The 22,166-nt window shown below is 46.6% G+C and overlaps 1 protein-coding gene across 3 annotated transcripts in view; it reads right to left on the bottom strand.

The window, feature by feature from the left end:
- The window catches only part of LOC145341736 (aldo-keto reductase family 1 member B1), a 109,858-nt gene that overhangs the window by 5,902 nt on the left and 81,790 nt on the right, over positions 1 to 22,166 (bottom strand). For 2 of the 3 annotated variants that reach the window (XM_080186598.1, XM_080186600.1), the window contains 2 exons: positions 20,714 to 20,797; positions 1,650 to 1,732 (listed from right to left, as the gene is read on the bottom strand). In XM_080186598.1, the coding sequence (XP_080042724.1) occupies positions 1,650 to 1,732; positions 20,714 to 20,797 (167 nt within the window). The remainder of the gene's footprint in view (positions 1 to 1,649; positions 1,733 to 20,713; positions 20,798 to 22,166) is intronic. The other variant, XM_080186599.1, reaches the window with a different exon arrangement.

Below are 22,166 nucleotides of genomic sequence, written 5' to 3'. Positions count from 1 at the left end.
GGGATTGAGGGTAATCTAGGAAATTGGATCAGGAATTGGCTAGCAGATAGGAGACAGAGGGTGGTGGTTGATGGTAAATATTCGTCATGGAGTTCGGTTACGAGTGGTGTGCCTCAGGGATCTGTTTTGGGGCCACTGCTGTTTGTAATTTTTATTAATCATCTGGATGAAGGTATAGTTGGGTGGATTAGTAAATTTGCTGATGACGCCAAACTCGGAGGTGTGGTAGATTGTGAGGAAGGGTGTCATAGTTTGCAGGAAGACTTGGACAGGTTGCAGAGCTGGGCCGAGAGGTGGCGGATGGAGTTTAATGCGGAGAAGTGTGAGGTAATTCACTTTGGTAGGAATAACAGATGTGTTGAGTATAGGGCTAACGGGAGGACTTTGAATAGTGTGGATGAACAGAGGGATCTAGGTGTATGTGTACACCACATTAACTACACATTAACACACATTCTGGTCCCCACATTACAGGAAGGATGTGGAGGCTTTGGAGAGGGTGCAGAGGAGGTTTACCAGGATGTTGCCTGGTATGCAGGGGAGGTCCTATGAGGAGAGACTGAGGGATTTGGGGTTGTTTTCGCTGGAAAGAAGGCGGCTAAGAGGGGATCTTATAGAAACATATAAGATGATTAGAGGTTTAGATAGGGTGGATGGTGATAGCCTGTTTCCTCGGATGGAGAAAGCTAGCACGAGGGGGCATGGCTTTAAATTAAGGGGGGGTTGTTATAGGACGGATGTCAGGGGCAGGTTCTTTACCCAGAGGGTGGTGAGGGACTGGAATGCCCTGCCTGCTGCAGTTGTAAATGCGCCTAGTTTGGGGGCGTTTAAGAGATTGGTGGATAGGTTTATGGACGAAAAGGGATTGGTTTAGATTAGTGGGTCAATGTTTTTTTTAAAAATAAGACTGGTCGGCGCAACATTGTGGGCCGAAGGGCCTGTTCCGCGCTGTAATGTTCTATGTTCTACATAGATCCCTGAAAGTTGGGAATCAAGTAGATAAGGTTGTTAAGAAGGCATACGGTGTCTTGGCGTTTATTGGTAGGGGGATTGAATTTAGGAGTCGCAGCGTCATGTTGCAACTGTACACAACTCTGGTGCGGCCGCACTTGGAGTACTGTGTGCAGTTCTGGTCCCCACATTACAGGAAGGATGTGGAGGCTTTGGAGAGGGTGCAGAGGAGGTTTACCAGGATGTTGCCTGGTATGGAGGGGAGGTCCTATGAGGAGAGACTGAGGGATTTGGGGTTGTTTTCGCTGGAAAGAAGGCGGCTAAGAGGGGATCCTATTGAAACATATAAGATGATTAGAGGTTTAGATAGGGTGGATAGTGATAGCCTTTTTCCTCGGATGGAGAATGCTAGCACGAGGGGGCATGGCTTTAAATTAAGGGGGGGTAGTTATAGGACGGATGTCAGGGGTAGGTTCTTTACCCAGAGGGTGGTGAGGGATTGTTCTGCGCTGTAATGTTCTATGTTCTAATTCCACTTTCCCCTTCATTCTCCATATCCTTCCGTGCCCCATTTATTTTGACAGTCTCCTGTTCATTCCCCTTACCCTTTAAAATCCACCCCCCCTCCCCATTTAATTCCATCCTATGCCTCTATGTCCCACCGGCGGTGAAGATAAAACCACATTCAACCAACTTACACAGTTAGCTGACAAACTCTCCAGTTTTTGTTTAATGTGAGCAGTGACTGAAGATCCTCGTCCATCAGTTCAAAGTCAAAAATCTGCATCAAATACAAGTCAATATGAAAATGGAGCCTCACAGTTCCTGAGCCAGTAGAACCATTAACCACTAGCAGATATTCTGTCTCTTCATCAACTGTGTCAGCTGCTGCCAACTTTCAAGGATAGTGGACAGAATCTATGCATAAAACCAGAGGAAATCCCAGGCTGCTAAGGGAGGTGAGGGATGAAATTGCTGGGCCTCTAACGCAAATCTTTGTCTCTTCTTTGGACACAGGTGAGGTCCCAGAGGATTGGCGGATTGCAAATGTAGTACCGTTTTTTAAAACGGGTCAGAGGGATAACCCAGGGAATTATCGGCTGGTGAGCTTGACTTCAGTTATAGGCAAGCTAATGGAGAGGATCCTCAAGGACAGGATGTATGAACATCTGGAGCGCTGCAATCTGATCAGGGATACGCAGCATGGCTTCGTTACAGGGAGGTCGTGCCTTACGAATCTAGTGGAATTTTTTGAAGAGGTGACAAAAACGGTTGACGAAGGACAAGCCGTTGATGTCGTCTATATGGATTTCAGTAAGGCGTTTGACAAGGTCCCTCATGGTAGGCTGATAGAAAAGGTGAAGGCTCATGGGATACAAGGCCAGGTATGTAGATGGGTGGAGAACTGGCTTGGGAGGAGGAGACAGCGGGTAGTAGTGGAAGGCTCCTTTTCCAATTGGAGGTCTGTCACCAGTGGTGTGCCGCAGGGCTCGGTACTAGGACCTCTTCTATTTGTGGTATATATTAATGACTTGGAAGAGGGGGTAGGTGGTGTGATCAGCAAATTTGCTGATGACACTAAGATGGTTGGATTGGCGGGTACTGAGGAGCAGTGCCTGGTAATGCAACAGGACATAGACAGGCTGGTAGATTGGGCAGATAGATGGCAAATGGAATTTAATCCGGAGAAATGCGAGGTGATGCACTTTGGCCGGAATAATGTGGAGGGGAGTTATACGATAAAAGGTAGAACTATCCGAAGTATAGATACGCAGAGAGACCTGGGGGTGCAAGTGCACAAGTCCCTGAAGGTGTCGGTGCAGGTGCAGAATGTGATGAGGAAAGCGTATGGTATGTTAGCCTTCATAGGAAGGGGTATAGAATATAAGAGTAGGAGTCTGATGTTGCAGTTGTATAGAACGTTGGTTAGGCCTCACTTGGAGTACTGCGTCCAGTTCTGGTCGCCGTACTACCGGAAGGATGTAGAGATCCTGGAGAGAGTGCAGAGGAGATTTACCAGGATGCTGCCTGGTATGGAAGGGCTGTCTTACGAGGAAAGATTGAACGAACTTGGGCTGTTTTCCCTTGAGAGACGTCGGCTGAGGGGGGATCTAATAGAGGTTTATAAGATTATGAAGGGGATAGATAGAGTAAATGGTGGTAAGCTTTTTCCGCTATTAGAAATGGATAGAACGAGGGGTCACGGGCTTAGGGTGAGGGGGGCTAGGTATAAGACAAATATTAGAGGGCAGTTTTTCACGCAAAGGGTAGTGGGGGTGTGGAATGCACTGCCGAGTAAGGTGGTGGAAGCAGGCACGCTAGGGTTGTTTAAGAGTCACTTAGACAGCCACATGAGCGGTCTACATATAGAGGGATATAGCAGGCCTTACTAAACATTGTAGGCTTGGGATTACGTTTTTGCCTCAGGGATGTTACAGTCTTTGCCTGTTTAATAATGAATTTTTTTGTCTCCACAGGCATTTAAGTCCAGCAAGGGGCATGCATGCGGCAGGTTGTAGTGGGCTGCTCTTGGATGTTGCTTCGGGAGTTGCCTATTGCTTCATGTCGTTAGTGTGCTTAAACTGGACCATCTCGAGGGCAACATGACAGCTCAGAGACTATCTCTGTTGCTGTGCGGACACATGGATTTGGGCCTGTGTCTGTGGGAGTTTGCACGTTCTCCCCGTGGTTGCGTGGGTTTCCTCCGGGTGCTCCGGTTTCCTCCCACATCCCAAAGATGTGCTTTTAGGCTGATTGATTGGGTAACAAATTGTCCCTATATTGGACCTCCCTGATCCTCGCACATTAGGCGTAGGCTAAAATCATGAATAGGTCACTGAGACAATGGGACGGCGGCGCGGGCTCGTTGGGCCGAAGGGCCTGTTTCCCGTGCTGTGTTGTTCTTTGTTCTTTGAAATGGGCACCTCATGGTAGACTGGTATGAAAGGTGAAGTCACACAGGATCTGAGGAGAGCTGGCAAGATGGACACAGAACTGGCTTGGCCATAAAAGAGAGGATAGCAGTAGATGGGTGAATGAAAGGCTGTGACTAGTGGTTTTTCACAGGGATCAGTTCTGGGACCTTTGTTTTCATAGTATATATAAATGACTTGGAGAAAAATGTAGCTGGTCTGATTAATAAGTTTGCTGATGACACAAAAATTGGTGGAGTTGCAGATAGTAAAGAGGATTGTCAGAGGATACAGCAAGATATAGACCTTGGGTGGAGAAATGGCAAATGGAGTTTAATCCAGACAAATGTGAGGTAATGCATTTTGGAAGGTCCAATGCAGGTAGGAACTATACAGTAAATGGTAGAACCCTTAGGAGTATTGACAGGCAGAGAGATCTGAGTGTACATGTCCAACGATCACTGCAAGTGGCAACGCAGGTGGATAAGGTAGTCAAGAAGGCATACGGCATCCTTGCCTTTGTCGGTCAGGGCATTGAGTTTAAAAATTGGCAGGTCATACTGCAGCTGTACAGAACCTTAGTTAGGCCTTATTTGGAATATTGCGTACAATTCTGGTCGCCACTACCAGGAGGATGTGGATGCTTTGGAAAAGTTTACCAGGATGTTGCCTGGTCTGGAAGGTATTACTATTTTGGATAAACTTGGTTTGTTCTCACTGGAACGACAGAGGTTGAGGGGTTACCTGATAGAGGTTTACAAGATTATGAGTGGCATAGATAGGGCAGACAGTCAGATGCTCTTTCCTAGGGTAGAAAAGTCAAGTACTAGGGGACATAGGATTAAGGTGTGTGGGGAAAAGTTTAGAGGAGATATGCGAGTCACATTTTTTTACACACAGAGGGTGGTGAATGTCTGGAACACGCTGCCTGGGAAGGTGGTGGGAGCAAGTTTGGTAACAGCATTTAAGGGGCACCTAGATGAATACATGAATAGGATGGGAATGGAAGGATACGGACTCTATAAGGGCATATGGTTTTAGTTTAGGCAGGCATCATGATTGGTGCAGGCTTGGAGAGCCCAAGGGCTTGTTCCTGTGCTGTACAGTTAGAACATAAGAACATAAGAAATAGGAGCAGGAGTAGGCCATCTAGCCCTTCGAGCCTGCCCCGCCATTCAATAAGATCATGGCTGATCTGAAGTGGATCAGTTCCACTTACCCACCTGCTCTCCATAACCCTTAATTCCCTTATCGATCAGAAAGAATTCCAAAGATTCACTACCCTCTGAGAGAAGTTCCTCCTCAACTCTGTTCTAAACTGAACACCCCCCCACTTATTTTGAGGCGTTGCCCTCTAGTTCTGGTTTCCTTTCTAAGTGGAAAGAATCTCTCTACGTCTACGCTATCTAGCCCCTTCATTATCTTATATGTCTCTATAAGATCTCCCCTCAGCCTTCTAAACTCCATTGAGTACAGACCCAAACTATCCTCATAAGCTAACCCCCTCATCTCCTGTATCAACCTGGTGAACCTTCTCTGTACTCCCTCCAAGGCTAACATATCCTTTCACAAGGGGATCAAAACTGCACCCAGTACTCCAGTTGCGGCCTCACCAGTGCCCTGTACAGTTGCAGCAAGACCCCCCTGCTTTTATATTCTATCCCCCTCGCTATAAAGGCCAGCATCCCATTCGCCTTCTTGATCACCTGCTGCACCTGCAGACTGGGTTTTTGCGATTCATGCACAAGGACCCCCAGGTCCCTCTGCACCGTAGCATGCTGCAACTTTTCACCATTTAAATAATATTCCATCCTACTATTATTCCTTCCAAAGTGGATAACCTCACATTTGCCAACTTTATACTCCATCGGTCAAGTCCTCGCCCACTCACTCAGCCTATCCAGATCTCTCTGCAGACTTTCCGCGCCTTCCACGCAATTCGCTTTTCCACTCATCTTCATGTCATCAGCAAACTTTGTTACCCTACACTCAGCCCCCTCCTCCAGATCGTCTATGTAAATAGTAAACAGTTGAGGCCCCAGCACTGATCCCTGCGATACTCCACGAGTCACCAACTGCCAACCAGAAAAGCACCCATTTATTCCAACTCTCTGCTTCCTGTTAGACAGCCCATCCTCAATCCACGCTAACACTTCACCCCCAACTCCGTGTACCCTAACCTTCTACAGCAACCTTTTGTGAGGCACCATATCGAACGCCTTCTGGAAATTCTTTGTTCACCCTCCCCTGAAGCAGGGTTTTGTACCAGGGCCCCAAAAAAATAAATCATTTATATGGCACTTTTCACAACCAAAGGGCATCCCACACCTTTAAGCCAATTATGGCCATAATAACTGAATTCAAGCGGTAAGATGAGAGTGTCCATCTTTGACATCAAGGTAGCATTTTGTCAAGTGCAGCATCAGGGAATGTTGTAAAAGTGAAGTCAATGAAAATTGGGGAAATCTCTCTGCTGGTTGAAATGAAATCCAGCACAAAGGAAGATGGTTGTGATTGCTGGTGGCGAAACATCTCAGACGCAGTAAATTGCTGCATGAGTCCCTCAAGATAGTACCCTCGGCCCAAACATCCTCAGATGTTTCATCAATTATCTTTCTTCCATCGTAAGGACAGATCTGCAAGATCCACTAATGATTACACAAAATTCAACACCATTTACAACTCCTTAGATACTGACGCAGTTCGTGCCGTACAACAATCAGGCCACACAAGTGCAAATCAATGGCCATCTCCAATAATGGAGAATCCAACCATCTCCACCTTGACATTCAATGGCATGGGGTGGCACGATGGTACAGTGGTTAACACTGCTGCCTCACAGCTCTGGGGACCCAGGTTCAATACACGGCTTGGGTCACTGTCTGTGTGGAGTTTGCATGTTCTCTCCGTGTCTGCATGGGTTTTCTCCAGGTGATCCAGTTTCTCCCATAGTCTGAAAGTCATGCTGGTTAAATGCATTGACCTGAACAGGCGCTGGAGTGTGGCAACTAGGGGAATTTCACAGTAACTTCATTGCAGTGTTAATGTAAGCCTTACTTGTGACTAATAAATAAACTTTAGTTTTATTACCATCACTGAATCCCCATACCATCAACAATCCGGAGGTTACCACTGACCAGAAACTGAGCTGGACCAACTATATAAATACTGTGATGACAAGGGCAGGTCAGAGGCTGGAATCGTGCAACGTGTAACTCACCACAACAAACCATAAGTCAGCAATGTAATAGAATACTCCCCACTTGCCTGGCTGTGTGCAGCTCCAACAATGCTCAAGAAACTTTATACCATCCAGGACAAAGCAGCCTGCTTAATCAACATACTGGCCACATTCATAAACATTCACTCCCTTCTTCACTGTTGCTGCCCACCATCTATAAGATAGACTGCAGCAACTTGCCCAGGCTCCCTCTGTTTTACTCTCCAAACATGTGACCATTACCACTTGGAAGGACAAGGCCAATTAATTTTAAATATGATTAATACTTTCATGGGATGAGGACATCACTGGCAAGGCCAGCATTTATTGCCCTTGAGCAGATGCATGGGAACTCATCCACCTGCAAGTTCCTCTCCAAGCCACACACTATCCTGACTTGGAACTACATTGCCATCCATTCACTGTTGCTGGGTCAAAATCCCAAAACGCCCACCCCAACAGCACTGTGGGTGTACCTACAGCTCATAGATTGCAATGGTTCAAGAAGCCACCTCATCACCACCTTCTCAAGGAAAATTAGTGATGGTATTTTACATCCATTTGAGAGCAGACAGGACCTCAGTATAATATCTTATCCAAAGACAGGTTCAGAGGAAGCAGTTTGGTGAGAGAAGGTTTCAGAATTTGACCTGCCAAATTCAGCCAATCTTATCTAAAATGCTGAAGGTGAGAGGAATTTGCTAAAATCAAATATGGCTCCTCTCTTATCAATGACTAAAGCTGCTCATTACCTAATTCTTGGGGCAACTGTTTAAAAGGAAGAAGGTCAGAGAATAAATTGGCTACTTTAATGCATCTTATATGCAACATTGCAACCTTTCCCTGAAGGTATGATCTCTCTCAGGTGATACAGGATTGTGTAATGAGACTTCTAGGTGTTTAATTCTCATTGTATATTGATACAAGATTGCATCTTTATGAAAGGGAAATTGTGACTGACAAATTTATATGAAATCTTTGAGGATGTAACTACCAGATTGTAACGACACATAGAAAATAGGAACAGGAGTAGGCCATTCAGTCCATTGAGCCTGCTCCGGCATTCATTGTGATCATAAGAACATAAGAAATAGGAGCAGGAGTAGGCCATCTAGCCCTTCGAGCCTGCCCCGCCATTCAATAAGATCATGGCTGATCTGTCGTGGCTCAGTTCCACTTTCCCGCCCTCTCCCCATAACCCTTAATCCCCTCTCTTATCAAGAACCCATCAACCCGCTTCTTAAAAATATTTAGCGAGGCAGCCTCCACCACTTCAACGGGCAGAGAATTCCAGAGATTCACCACCCTTTGAGTGAAGAAGTTCCTCCTCAACTCCGTTCTAAACCGCCTCCCCTTTATCTTGAGGCTGTGCCCCCTAGTCCTGGTGTAGACAGCGGGCAGCGTCTGAGCGGGCAGTGGAGTGAGTGGGAAGCAGAGTGAGTTAATAGGGCTTAATATCAAAAAGGGCTTGAAGGAAAAAGGCCAGGTGAGTTTGTTTGAAAAAACAAGGAAAAAAAATTTTTTCAAAACTACTACAGCAGGAAACAAGGAAAAAAATTTTTTTCCCCATAAAAAATTACAGTGAATAATGGAGGGGCATGTGATGTGTGGTTTCTGTATGATGTGGGAACTGGTGGACCCCAGGGTCCTTCCCAGTGACCATGTCTGCAGTAAGTGCAGGTTGCTGGAGGAGCTCCAGCTCAGGGTAAATGAGCTGGCCTCTGAGCTACAGACACTGAGGCTCATCAGGGGGAGAGAGGGTGCCATTGTCAATGGGGTGCAAGTGACATCCACCCCCCCCCCTAGACTGGCTAACTCTAAGGGTCAGGGACAAAAGGGGGCTGCTGGGAGGAGGAAGGGGGGTGAGGAGCGGAGGCCTCAGCCTCTTAATCTGCATAACAGGTTTGAGGTTCTTGCTTCCAGTCTGGAAGAGGACGAGGCAGGTGAGGTTGGTGAGCAAACTGCACACGGTACAGTGATGCAGCAGGACATAGGCAAAGAGAAGGCGAAAAGGAACGTAGTAGTGACTGGGGATAGTGGGGTGAAGGGTATTGACACTGTCCTTTGTCACAATGACAAAGTGCACAGAAGGGTGTGTTGTCTGCCTGGTGCTCGGGTACGGGATGTCGCAGCTGGGCTGCAGAGGAATCTGGAGTGGGAGGGTGAGAATCCGGTCGTTGTGGTACATGTGGGTGCCGGCGACTTAGGCAAAGTGCGGACTGAGGATCTGGGGAGGGAGTATGAAAAGCTGGGAATGGAATTAAAAAGTAGAACCGACAAGGTGGTTATCTCTGGGCTACTGCCTGAACTGAGTGCAGACGGGCGTAGGGTTGACAGGATTAAGGAAGTGAATGGGTGGCTCAGGGATTGGTGTGGGAGGAATGGGTTCGAATTTATGGGGCATTGGCACCAGTATTGGAGTAGGTGGGACTTGTTCGGGCGGGATGGGGTTGGTCTGAACCATGCTGGGACCAGAGTGTTGGCGAATCGAGTAAAGAGGACTGTAGACAGGGCTTTAAACTAATTAGGGGGGGGAGGGTGCGAGGGTAGGTGACACTACGAGGTCTAAAGTTAAGGATAGGGTACAGGTAAGGGAAGAGGCCAAGGATGTCCCAATTGGTGGCGTTACGGCAAATAGGGTCCAGGTGAAGGCTGGGATGAAAGCACTTTATCTGAATGCACGAAGCATTCGGAATAAAGTGGATGAGCTGGTGGCCCAGATCGACACAAATGGATACGATCTGGTGGCCATTACAGAGACGTGGCTGCAAGGTGACAGGGACTGGGAGATGAATGTACAGGGCTATCAAGTGTTTAGGAAGGATAGGCAGGAGGAAAGAGGGGGTGGCGTAGCTCTGCTGATTAAGGATAGCATCACGGTGGTAGCAAGGGATGATATCGGAGCCAAAGAGCAGAAAGTGGAATCGTTGTGGGTGGAGATTAGGAACAGCAAAGGGAGGAAGACGCTGGTGGGTGTCGTCTATAGGCCCCCAAATAATGATCTGGAGGTGGGGCGGGCTGTTAACGCGCAAATAAGTGCGGCGTGCAGGAATGGGACGGCAGTAGTTATGGGAGATTTCAATCTGCATATTGATTGATCGACCCATGTTGGACGAGGTGGGCTCGAGGAGGAGTTCTTGGAATGCTGCCGGGATAATTTCCTTGAACAGTGTGTGTTGGAGCCGACGAGGGAGCGAGCTATCTTGGATCTGGTGCTATGTAATGAGGCGGGTAGAATTAGGGACCTTGCGGTGAAGGATCCTCTTGGAGAGAGTGATCATTGCATGGTGGAGTTTCTGTTGCAGATGGAGGAGGAGAAAGTGGGTTCCCGGACACGCGTCCTTTGTTTGAATAGAGGGGAGTATGGTAGGATGACAGAAGAATTGGCGAATGTGGACTGGGGGAGCGCGTTGGAAGGTAGGTCTGCTGAGGAGCAGTGGAGGATCTTTAAGGAGATCTTTCTTGGTGCTCAGCAGAAATTTATTCCGATGGTCAAAAAGGACCGTAGGAGGAGAGGCAATAAGCCGTGGATAACGAAGGAGGTGAAGGAAAGTGTTAAATTAAAAGCGGAGGAATTTAGAGTAGCTAAGAGCAGTGGGCGAGAAGAGGATTGGGAAAGGTTTAAATGTCAACAAAGATTGACAAAGAAGTTGATAAAGGAGGGTAGGAGAAGCTATGAAGCTGGGCTAGCGCTTAATATAAAAAAGGATAGCAAGAGTTTTTATAAATATATAAAAAGGAAGAGGCTGGCTAGGGTGAACGTTGGTCCTTTAGAGGATGAGAAAGGGGACCTAGTGGTAGGGGATGGGGATATGGCTAAGGTCTTGAATAACTTTTTTGTTTCTGTCTTCACGGAGGAGGACGTGAATAATTTGCCGGGTGTTAGCAATGGAAAGGTGGTAGGACTGGAGGGTCTTAATGACATTACTGTTACTAGAGAGGTGGTGCTCGACAGACTGGAGGGGCTGATTGTGGACAAGTCCCCAGGACCGGATGGAATGCATCCGAGGGTTCTGAAAGAAATGGCGGAGGTGATAGTGGATGCCTTGGTGGTTATTTTCCAGACGTCGCTGGATTCCGGGGAAGTGCCGGAAGATTGGAAAACGGCTAATGTTACGCCGTTGTTTAAGAAGGGTGCCAGGCAAAAGGCGGGGAATTATAGGCCGGTTAGTTTAACGTCTGTGGTAGGTAAAATGTTAGAATCCGTCATTAAGGAGGAAATTGCGAGGCATCTTGAAGGGAATTGCTTGATAGGGCAGACGCAACACGGTTTCATTAAAGGGAAGTCGTGTCTGACAAATTTACTGGAGATTGTTCAACTCAATAGCCTGATCCTGCCTTCCCCCTGTTACCCCAATCTAACCCCTTCTTGAAAACATACAATGTTTTGGCTTCAACTGCTTTCTGTGGTAGAAAATTCCATATAAAGGGAAACAGGTAGAACATAGAACATAGAACACTACAGCACAAACAGGCCCTTCGGCCCACAAGTTGCGCCGATCACATCAACTCCTATCTATAACCCCCAATCCCATAAAACCCCATATACTCATCCAGAAGTCTTTTAAAAGACCCCAGCGAGTTCGCCTCCACCACCACTGACGGCAGCCGATTCCATTCACTCACCACCCTCTCAGTGAAAAACTTACCCCTAACATCACTTCTGTACTTTCCTCCCCGCACCTTAAACCTGTGTCCTCTCGTAGCGACCATTTCAACCCGGGGAAATAGCCTCTGAGAATCCACCCTATCTATTCCTCTCAACATTTTATAAACCTCTATCAGGTCGCCTCTCAACCTACGTCTCTCCAGGGAAAAGAGACCCAGTTCCCTCAACCTAACTTCATAAGGCATGCCTCCCAGTCCAGGCAACATCCTTGTAAATCTCCTCTGTACTCTTTCAACAGCTTCTACGTCTTTCCTATAGTGAGGCGACCAGAACTGCGCACAGTACTCCAAATGAGGCCTGACAAGGGTCTTATAAAGTTGCAGCATTACCTCCCGACTCCTAAACTCAATCCCTCGATTTATGAAGGCCAGTACACCATACGCCTTCTTGACCACATCTTCCACCTGCGAGGCCGATTTAAGAGTCCTGTGGACCCGGACCCCAAGGTCCTTCTGCTCCTCAACACTACCAAGACTCCTGCCCTTGATAGTGTACTCATTCATCCTGTTGGTTCTGCCAAAATGGACGACTACGCATTTATCCGCGTTGAAGTCCATCTGCCACTTCTCCGCCCAGTCCTGCATCCTATTTATGTCCTGCTGCAACTTTTGCCATCCTTCCAGACCATCCACAACACCACCGACCTTCGTGTCATCAGCGAACTTACTTACCCATCCAGGTCATTTATGAAAATGACAAACAGCAAGGGTCCTAGAACAGATCCCTGGGGCACTCCACTGGTGACTGACCTCCATTCAGAAAAAGACCCATCCACAACCACTCTCTGCCTTCTGCAGGCAAGCCAGTTCTTGATCCACAAGGCCAAAGGCCCTCGGATCCCATGCCCTCTCACCTTCTCAAGAAGTCTTGCATGGGGGACCTTATCAAACGCCTTGCTGAAGTCCATGTACACCACGTCCACGGCACTTCCTTCGTCAATGTGTTCAGTCACATTATCGAAGAACTCAACAAGGCTCGTAAGGCACGACCTGCCCTTGACAAATCCATGCTGACTATTCCTGATCATGTCAAACCTCTCCAAATGTATATGGATATAGATGTATAGACGTATATGGATTCCAAAAGGCATTCAATCAGATGCCACACAAAAGGTTACTGCACAGTCTAAGAGTTCATGGTGTTGGAGACGATATAACAGGCCCTTTGGCTCTCAAGCCTGTGCCGATTATGATGATGTAGAGATGCCAGCGTTGGACTGGGGTAAACACAGTAAGAAGTCTCACAACACCAGGTTAAAGTCCAACAGGTTTATGTGGTTGTAAACGCCACTTGTTTTCAGAGCACTGCTCCTTTGTCAGGTGAGTGGGAGTTCTGATCACAAACAGAGCATATAAAGGCACACACTGTTTACAGAATACAGATTAGAATGTGAGTCTTTACACCGAATGAAGTTTTAAAGGTGCAGACAATGTGAGTGCAGATAGCATTAAGCATAGGTTAGAGAGATGAGTATTGTCTCCAGACAGGCCAGTAAGATTTTGCAAGCCCAGGCAAGTCATGGCGGTTACAGATACTGTGACATGAGCCTAAGATTCCGGTTGAGGCTGTCCTCGTGTGGGGAACTGGGCTATCAGTTTCTGCTCAGTGACTCTGTGCTGTCGTATGTCGTGAAGGCCACATTGGAGAACGTTTACCCGGAGATCAGAGGCCGAATACCTGCGACCACTGAAGTGTTCCCCAACAGGAAGGGAACAGTCTTGCCTGGTGATTGTCGAGCGATGGTCATTCATCTGTTGTCGTAGCGTCTGCATGGTCTCCCCAGTGTACCATGCCTCGGGACATCCTTCCTGCAGCGTATCAGGTAGACAACGATGGCCGAGTTGCAAAAGTATTTACCGTGTACCTGGTGGATGATGTTCTCACGTGAGATGATGGCATCCATGTCGATGATCTGGCATGTCTTGCAGAGGTTGCTGTGGCAGGGTTGTGTGGTGTCGTGGTCACTGTTCTCCTGAAGACTGGGTAGTTTGCTGTGGACAATGGTCTGTTTGAGGTTGTGCGGTTGTTTGAAGGCAAGAAGTGGGGGTGTGGGGATCGCCTTGGTGAGATATTCGTCTTCATCAATGACATGTTGAAGACTCCGGAGAAGATGTCGTAGCTTCTCCGCTCCAGGAAGTACTGGACGACGAAGGGTACTCTGTCCACCGTGTCCCGTGTCGTCTTCTGAGGAGGTCGGTGTGGTTTTTTGCTGTGGCATGTCAGAACTATCGGTTGACGATTTGAGCATCATATCCTGTTCTTATGAGAGCATCTTTAGCGTTTGGAGGTTACTGTTGCGATCCTCCTCATCTGAGCAGATCCTGTGTATATGGAGGACTTGTCCGTAGGGGATGGCTTCTTTAACGTGTTTAGGGTGGACCCTGGCAAAGTGGAGCATTGTGAGATTGTCTGTGGGCTTGCGGTACAGTGAGGTGCTGAGGTGACTGTCCTTAATGGAGATGCGTGTGTCCAAGAATGCAACCGATTCTGGAGAATAGTCCATGGTGAGTCTGATGGTGGGATGGAACTTGTTGATGTCATCCTATAGTTGTTTCAGTGATTGTTCACCATGAGTCCAAAGGAAGAAAATGTCATCGATGTATCTAGTGTATAGCATCGGTTGAAGGTCCTGAGCGGTGAAGAAGTCTTGCTCGAGCCTCTGCATGAATGTGTTGGTATATTGAGGTGCAAATTTGGTCCACATGGCTGTTCCGTGTGTCTGGATGAAGAACTAGTTGAAGGTGAAGACATTGTGGTCCAGGATGAAGTGGATGAATTGTAAAATTGCATCTGGAAACTGGCAGTTGTCAGCACTGAGTACTGAGGCAGTTGCAGCAATGCCATCATCGTGGGGGATGCTGGTGTAGAGCGCTGAGACATCCATTGTGATGAGGCATGTCCCTGGTTCAACTGCTCCACGTGTGCTGTGTTTCTGTAGGAAGTTCGTAGTGTCGCGACAAAAGCTGGGGGTTCATTGTACAATGGGTTTCAGGATGCCCTCGATGTAGCCGGAGAGATTCTCACACAGGGTCCCATTCCCTGGTACGATGGGATGGCCGGGTGTGTTTGCCTTGTGTATCTTTGGGAGGCACTAGAGATCTCCAACGTGGGGAGTATGTGGGATGAGAGCATGGAGGGTGCTCTGAGGGTCTGGATCAAAGGTCTTGATCAAAGTGTTGAGTTGACGAGTTAGTCTGGTGCTCTATTCTCTTTATACCACTGCCCCCCTCTTTTATACCTGTGATGACATGTCAATATTTCCCACAATAGGATTGGTTCTGGATTGTCAAAACCATCAGATTTAAATTTAATAGGTTTTCGATATCTAAGAGCCTGATTCAAATTGATTGGCTAAATTCAAAAAAGTGTTATAGAATCATAGAGGTTTACAGCATGGAAACAGGCCCTTCAGCCCAACTTGTCCATGCTGCACTTTTTTTTATATAAACCCCTAAGCTAATCCCAATTGCCTGCATTTGGCCCATATTCCTTTATACCCATTGTACCCATGTAACTATCTAAATGCTTTTTAAAAGATAAAATTGTACCTGCCTCTACTACTACCTCTGGCAGCTTGTTCCAGACACCCAGCACCCTCTGTGTGAAAAAATTGCCCCCTGGACACTTTATCTCTCCTCTCTCACCTTAAACTTATGCCCTCTAGTTTTAGACTCCCCTACCTTTGGGAAAAGATATTGACTATTTAGCTGATCTCTTCCCCTCATTATTTTATAGACCTCTATAAGGTCACCCCTCAGCCTCCTACATTCCAGAGAAAAAAGTCCCAGTCTTTTCATAATTTATAATTAATTAATGTAAATAATTAATTTATAAGACCCTTGTCAGACCCCACTTGGAGTACTGTGCGCAGTTCTGGTTGCCTCACTACAGGAAGGATGTGGAAGCTATTCAGAGGGTGCAGAGGAGATTTACAAGGATGTTGCCTGGATTGGGAGGCATGCCTTATGAAGATAGGTTGAGGGAACTAGGTCTCTTCTCCCTGAGAGACGAAGGTTGAGAGGCGACCTAATAGAGGTTTATAAAATGTTGAGAGGTATAGATAGGGTGGATTCTCGGAGGCTATTTCCCAGGGCTGAAATGGTCACTACGAGAGGACACAGGTTTAAGGTGCTGGGAAGCAAGTACAGAGGAGATGTTAGGGGTAAGTTTTTCACTCAGAGGGTGGTGAGTGAGTGGAATCGGCTGGTGGTAGAGGCGAACTTGCTGGGGTCTTTTAAAAGACTTCTGGATGAGTACATGGGATTGGAAGTTACAGATAGTTCTAGGGCTTGGTAGGTATGGATATGATCGGTGCAACTTGTGGGCCGACGGGCCTGTTTGTGCTGTAGTGTTCTATGTTCTAGTCAGCCTCTCCTTATAACTCAATCCATCAAGTCCCGGTAGCATCCTAGTAAATCTTTTTTGCACTCTTTCTAGTTTAATAATATCCTTTCTATAATAGGATGACCAGAATTGCATAGTATTCCAAGTGTAGCCTTACCAATGTCTTGTACAACTTTAACAAGATGTCCCAACTCCTGTATTCAGTGTTCTGACCAATGAAACCAAGCATGCTGAATGCCTTCTTCACCACTCTGTCCACCTGTGACTCCACTTTCAAGGAACTATGAACATGTACCCCTAGATCTCTTTGTTCTAACTCTCTGCAATGCTCTACCATTAACTGAGTAAGTCCTGCCCTGGTTCAATCTACCAAAATGCATACTCTCACATTTATCTACATTAAACTCCATCTGCCATTCGTCAGCGCACTGGCCCAATCGATCAAGATTCGTTGCAATTGGAGATAACTTTCTTCACTGTCCACTATGCCACCAATCTTGGTGTCATCTGCAAACTTACTAACCATGCCCTCTATATTCTCATCCAAATCATTAATACACATGACAAATAACAGTGGGCCCAGCACTGATCCCTGAGACACACCGCTGGTCACAAGCTTCCAGTTTGAAAAACATAACAAACATAATAGGAGCAGGAGTAGGCCATCTAGCCCCTTGAGTCTGCTCCACCATTCAATAAGATCATGACTGATCTGATAGTGGGTTCAGTTCCACTTGCCCACCCGCTCCCCATAACCTTAATTCCCTTATTGGTTAAAAATCTATCTATCTGTGACTTGAACACTTTTAACGAGGTAGCCTTTACTGCTTCATTGGGCAGAGAATTCCAAAGATTCACTACCCTCTGGGAGAAGAAGTTCCTCCTCAACTCTGTTCTAAATTGACTCCCCTGTATTTTGAGGCTATGCCCTTTAGTTCTTGTTTCCATTGTAAGTGGAAATAACCTCACTGCTTCTTCCCTGTCTAGCCCCTTTATTATCTTATATGTCCCTAGAAGATCTCCCCCCAACCTTCTAAACTCCAATGAGTACAGTAACTTTCTTCACCGTCTCTCCTCATGAGCTAACCCTTTCATCTCTGGAATCAACCTGGTGAACCTTCTCTGTACTTCCTCCAAAGCCAATATATCCTTTCTTAAAAAGGGGACCAAAATTGTACACAGTACTCTAGGTGCGGCCTCACCAGTACCCTGTACAGTTGCAGCATGACCTCCCTGCTTTTATATTCCATTCCTCTCGCGATAAAGGCCAACATTCCATTTGCCTTCTTGATCACCTCTCTACAACCAAACAAATCTCTACAACCAATCTCTGACTTCTGTCAAGAAACCAATTTTGTATCCATTTAGGTACTTCATCCTGGATCCTGCAAGATTTAACTTTGTGCAACAACCTACCATGCAGTACCTGATCAAAAGCCTTGCTAAAGTCCATGTAGAGAACACCAACTGCACTGCCCTCATCGACCTTCTTGGTTACCCCTTCAAAAAGCTCAATTAATTTTGTGAGACATGATTTTCCACTCACAAAGCCATGCTGACTGTCCCTAATCAGTCCTTGTGTCTCTAAATGCCTGTAGATCCTGTCTCTCAAAATACCTTCCAACAATTTACCCACCACAGATGTGAGGCTCACTGGCCTGTAGTTCCCAGGCTTTTTCCTGCAGCCTGTTTTAAACAAAGGCACAACATTTGTCACCCTCCAATCTTCAGGCACCTTACTTGTGATTATCGATGATTCAAATATCTCGGCTAGGGGACCCGCAATTTCCTCCCTAGCTTCTCACAACATCTTGGGATACACTTCATCAGGTCCCGAGGATTTGTCTACCTTGTTGTGCTTTAAGATTTCCAGCACCTCCTTCTCTGTAATATGTACATTCATAAGAACATAAGAACATAAGAAATAGGAGCAGGAGTAGGCCATCTGGCCCTTCGAGCCTGCCCCGCCATTCAATAAGATCATGGCTGATCTGTCGTGGCTCAGTTCCACTTTCCCGCCCTCTCCCCATAACCCTTAATCCCCTCTCTTATCAAAAACCCATCAACCCGCTTCTTAAAAATATTTAGCGAGGCAGCCTCCACCACTTCAACGGGCAGAGAATTCCAGAGATTCACCACCCTTTGAGTGAAGAAGTTCCTCCTCAACTCCGTTCTGAACTGCCCCCCCTTTATCTTGAGGCTGTGCCCCCTAGTCCTACTGTCTTTTTTGAGCGGGAAGAGTCTTTCCACCTCTATCCTATCCATCCCATTCATCATCTTATACGTCTCAATGAGATCTCCCCTCATTCTTCTAAACTCTAACGAGTACAAGCCTAGTTTATTCAGCCTCTCCTCATAGCTCAACCCCCTCAACTCCGGTATCAGCCTAGTAAACCTCCTCTGCACTCCCTCCAAGGCCAAAATATCCTTGCGCAGGTGCGGCGCCCAAAACTGCACACAGTACTCCAGCTGCGGCCTCACCAATGCCCTATACAGCTGCAGCAAGACCTCCCTACTCTTATATTCAATCCCCCTCGCTATGAAGGCCAGCATCCCATTCGCCTTCCTGACCACCTGCTGCACCTGCAGGCTGGGTTTTTGCGACTCATGCACAAGGACCCCGAGGTCCCTCTGCACCGTCGCCTGCTGCAGTTTTTCGCCACGTAAGTAATAGTCCTCAAGACATCACTATTTATTTCCCCAAGTTCCCTAACATCCATAACAGTAAATACTGATGAGAAATATTCATTTATTCTGTTGTCTTGGTAACCCTGCTGCTTGGCCTTTCGATATTTTCAAGGCTTGGCCTTGGTGACTAGTGGAGTGCCGCAGGGATCAGTGCTGGGGCCTCAGCTATTTACCATTTATATAGATGATCTGGAGGAGGGGGCTGAGTGTAGGGTGACGAAATTTGCTGACAACACGAAGATGAGTGGAAAAGCAAATTGTGCGGAGGGTGTGGAAAGACTGCAGAGGGATCTGGATAGGCTGAGCGAGTGGGCAAGGACCTGGCAGATGGAATACAATGTTAGCAAGTGTGAGGTTATTCACTTTGGCAGAAATAATGGTAGGAGGGATTACTATTTAAAGGGCGAAAAGCTGCAGCATGCTATGGTGTAGAGGGACCTGGGGGTCCTTGTGCACGAGTCACAAAAACCCAGTCTACAGGTGCAGCAGGTGATCAGGAAGGCGAATGGGATGCTGGCCTTTATAGCGAGGGGGATAGAATATAAAAGCAGGGAGGTCTTGCTGCAACTGTACAGGGCACTGGTGAGGCCGCAGCTGGAGTACTGTGTGCAGTTTTGGTCATCGCACTTACGCAAGGATATTTTGGCCTTGGAGGGAGTGCAGAGGAGGTTCACTAGGCTGATACCGGAGATGAGGGGGTTAGACTATGAAGAGAGATTAAATAGACTGGGTCTGTACTCGTTGGAGTTTAGAAGGATGAGGGGGGATCTTATAGAGATGTATAAGATAATGAATGGGATGGATAGGGTAGAGGTAGAGAGATTCTTCCCCCTCAGAAAGGACAGCAGGTCTAGAGGGCACAGTCTCAAGATAAGGGGGGGGCAGTTTAGAATGGAGTTGAGGAGGAACTTCTTCACTCAAAGGGTGGTGAATCTCTGGAGTTCTCTGCCCGTTGAAGTGGTGGGAGCTACCTCGCTAAATATATTTAAGTCATGGGTAGATAGGTTTTTGACAGACAGGGGAATTAAGGGTTATGGGGAGAAGGCGGAAAAGTGGAACTGATCCACTTCAGATCAGCCATGATCTTATTGAATGGTGGAGCAGGCTCGAAGGGGCTAGATGCTCCTACTTCTTATGTTATGATCTTATGATATCAATGTTTCAATATGGACTCTTTGTATACTTGCATTTTAAATCTCTCAGCACAGAAAAAGCACCACCTTTTAAAGGGACCATGCAATACTTTCCCCTCTCCCTCCCCTGAGCATTGTACAATTTTACAAACACCAAATTCCAACCTCCTATCTCCCAAGCTACAATTACTCTCCCCAACTTCGCAACGTGACCGTATCTAAGATTCTGAGGGAGCTTGAGAGGGTAGCTGCTGAGAGCAAGTTTTCCCTTTTCGAGAAGCATACAAGGGGGCACAGTTTCAGAATAAGAGGTCTTCCATTTCAGATGGAGATGGGGAGAAATTTGTTTTGTTAGAGGGTTATTAGTCTTTGAAATTCCTTTCCCCAGAAAGTAGTGAATCCTGGTTCATCGAACGTAATCAGGGCTTAGCTAGACAGATTTTTGATGAGATTTTTGATCAGATCAGTCACCATCTTACTGAATGGTGATAGAGGTTTGAGGAGCCTATCCTGCTTCTTTTTATGTTCTGTGTTGATTACATATTCTTCAGAATCACAACAGAGAGGAGAATCGGAAAAGTGTTGCCTCTTTGCTACATGTGTTTTGTCTATCAGTCCCTTTGGGTCCAGGCTTCCTTTCGCCAAGAGACCACCCCATATACTCCAAAAACATCAAACTCCAAAAGGGCCTTTGCACATTTACACATTTCACTCTCATCACAAGTGGAGGAAAGCATTTTTCATGATTCCTATCTGCTGATTGGACGATCAGCTGGGCAGACTGCAAGAAATTTACCTCAGCATTCTCCTGGATCCTTGCAGGTGATATGCTCTTTGGAATGGTTGCAATGTTTCTTTGGACATGGAAACGCAACAAGATCTAAGTATAACAAAGGACAATTAGTTCCAAAGAACAGATGTATAATGGGTGCAAAAAGTGCATATGTAAGAGAACCTGGGATTGGGTATGAATCATGCTCAGACACAAGGTGCAGCATCTTTCTTTCTCAAGCACTGGGTAGAAAAATGGAGCAAAACAAAGCAAGTCTGGCTAACAGCCTGCGCAAGGATATTTTGGCCTTGGAGGGAGTGCAGAGGAGGTTTACTAGGCTGATACCGGAGTTGAGGGGGTTGAGCTATGAGGAGAGGCTGAATAAACTAGGCTTGTACTCGTTGGAGTTTAGAAGAATGAGGGGAGATCTCATTGAGACGTATAAGATGATGAATGGGATGGATAGGATAGAGGTGGAAAGACTCTTCCCGCTCAAAAAAGACAGTAGGACTAGGGGGCACAGCCTCAAGATAAAGGGGGGGCAGTTCAGAACGGAGTTGAGGAGGAACTTCTTCACTCAAAGGGTGGTGAATCTCTGGAATTCTCTGCCCGTTGAAGTGGTGGAGGCTGCCTCGCTAAATATTTTTAAGAAGCGGGTTGATGGGTTTTTGATAAGAGAGGGGATTAAGGGTTATGGGGAGAGGGCGGGAAAGTGGAACTGAGCCACGACAGATCAGCCATGATCTTATTGAATGGCGGGGCAGGCTCGAAGGGCCAGATGGCCTACTCCTGCTCCTATTTCTTATGTTCTTATGTTCTTAAAAGCAGGTGAACAGACACAATTTAACGTGGAGAAATGCCAGGTAATAGATTTTTGGAGTAGACACCCAATGGGAATACACTGAAGGGTAGAATGAAGAGAGAGCCTCCTGAACTAAAACAGAATGCCCTGAAGTTGGGAGTGCCGATGAATAAAGTCATGGAAAGACCAAGGCAATGTAGCTTTTGCAAATAGCGGTAGAATACAAAGATAACGAATCAATGATATTGGAGTCAATGTTAGAGATTGTGAGTCACATTATAGATAAAAACATTAAAACCATAGTGAGGAGCGGCTGAGGAGAAATTTCTTTTCAGAAAGGGATGTTGCAACATAAGAACTAGGAGCAGGAGTAGACCAACTGGATCCTCGCGCCTGCTCCGCCATTCAATAAGATGATGGCTGATCTTTTTGTGGACTCAGCTCTACTTACCCGCCGCTCACCACAACCCTTAATTCCTTTACTGTTCGAAAATTTATCTATCCTTGCCTTAAAAACATTCAATGAGGTAGCCTCAACTGCTTCACTGATCAGGGAATTCTATAGATTCACAGCAAAGGACAAAGAAAATTACAGCACAGGAACAGGCCCTTTGGCCGTCCAACCATGCTGCCCAACTGAACTAAAACCCCCTACCCTCCTGGAGATCATATCCC

The sequence above is a fragment of the Carcharhinus amblyrhynchos genome, chromosome 4 (assembly GCF_965287045.1).
Source record: "Carcharhinus amblyrhynchos chromosome 4, sCarAmb.v2.hapA, whole genome shotgun sequence".
Lineage (NCBI taxonomy): Eukaryota > Metazoa > Chordata > Chondrichthyes > Carcharhiniformes > Carcharhinidae > Carcharhinus > Carcharhinus amblyrhynchos.
This window is presented reverse-complemented; position numbering and strand designations above follow the sequence as displayed.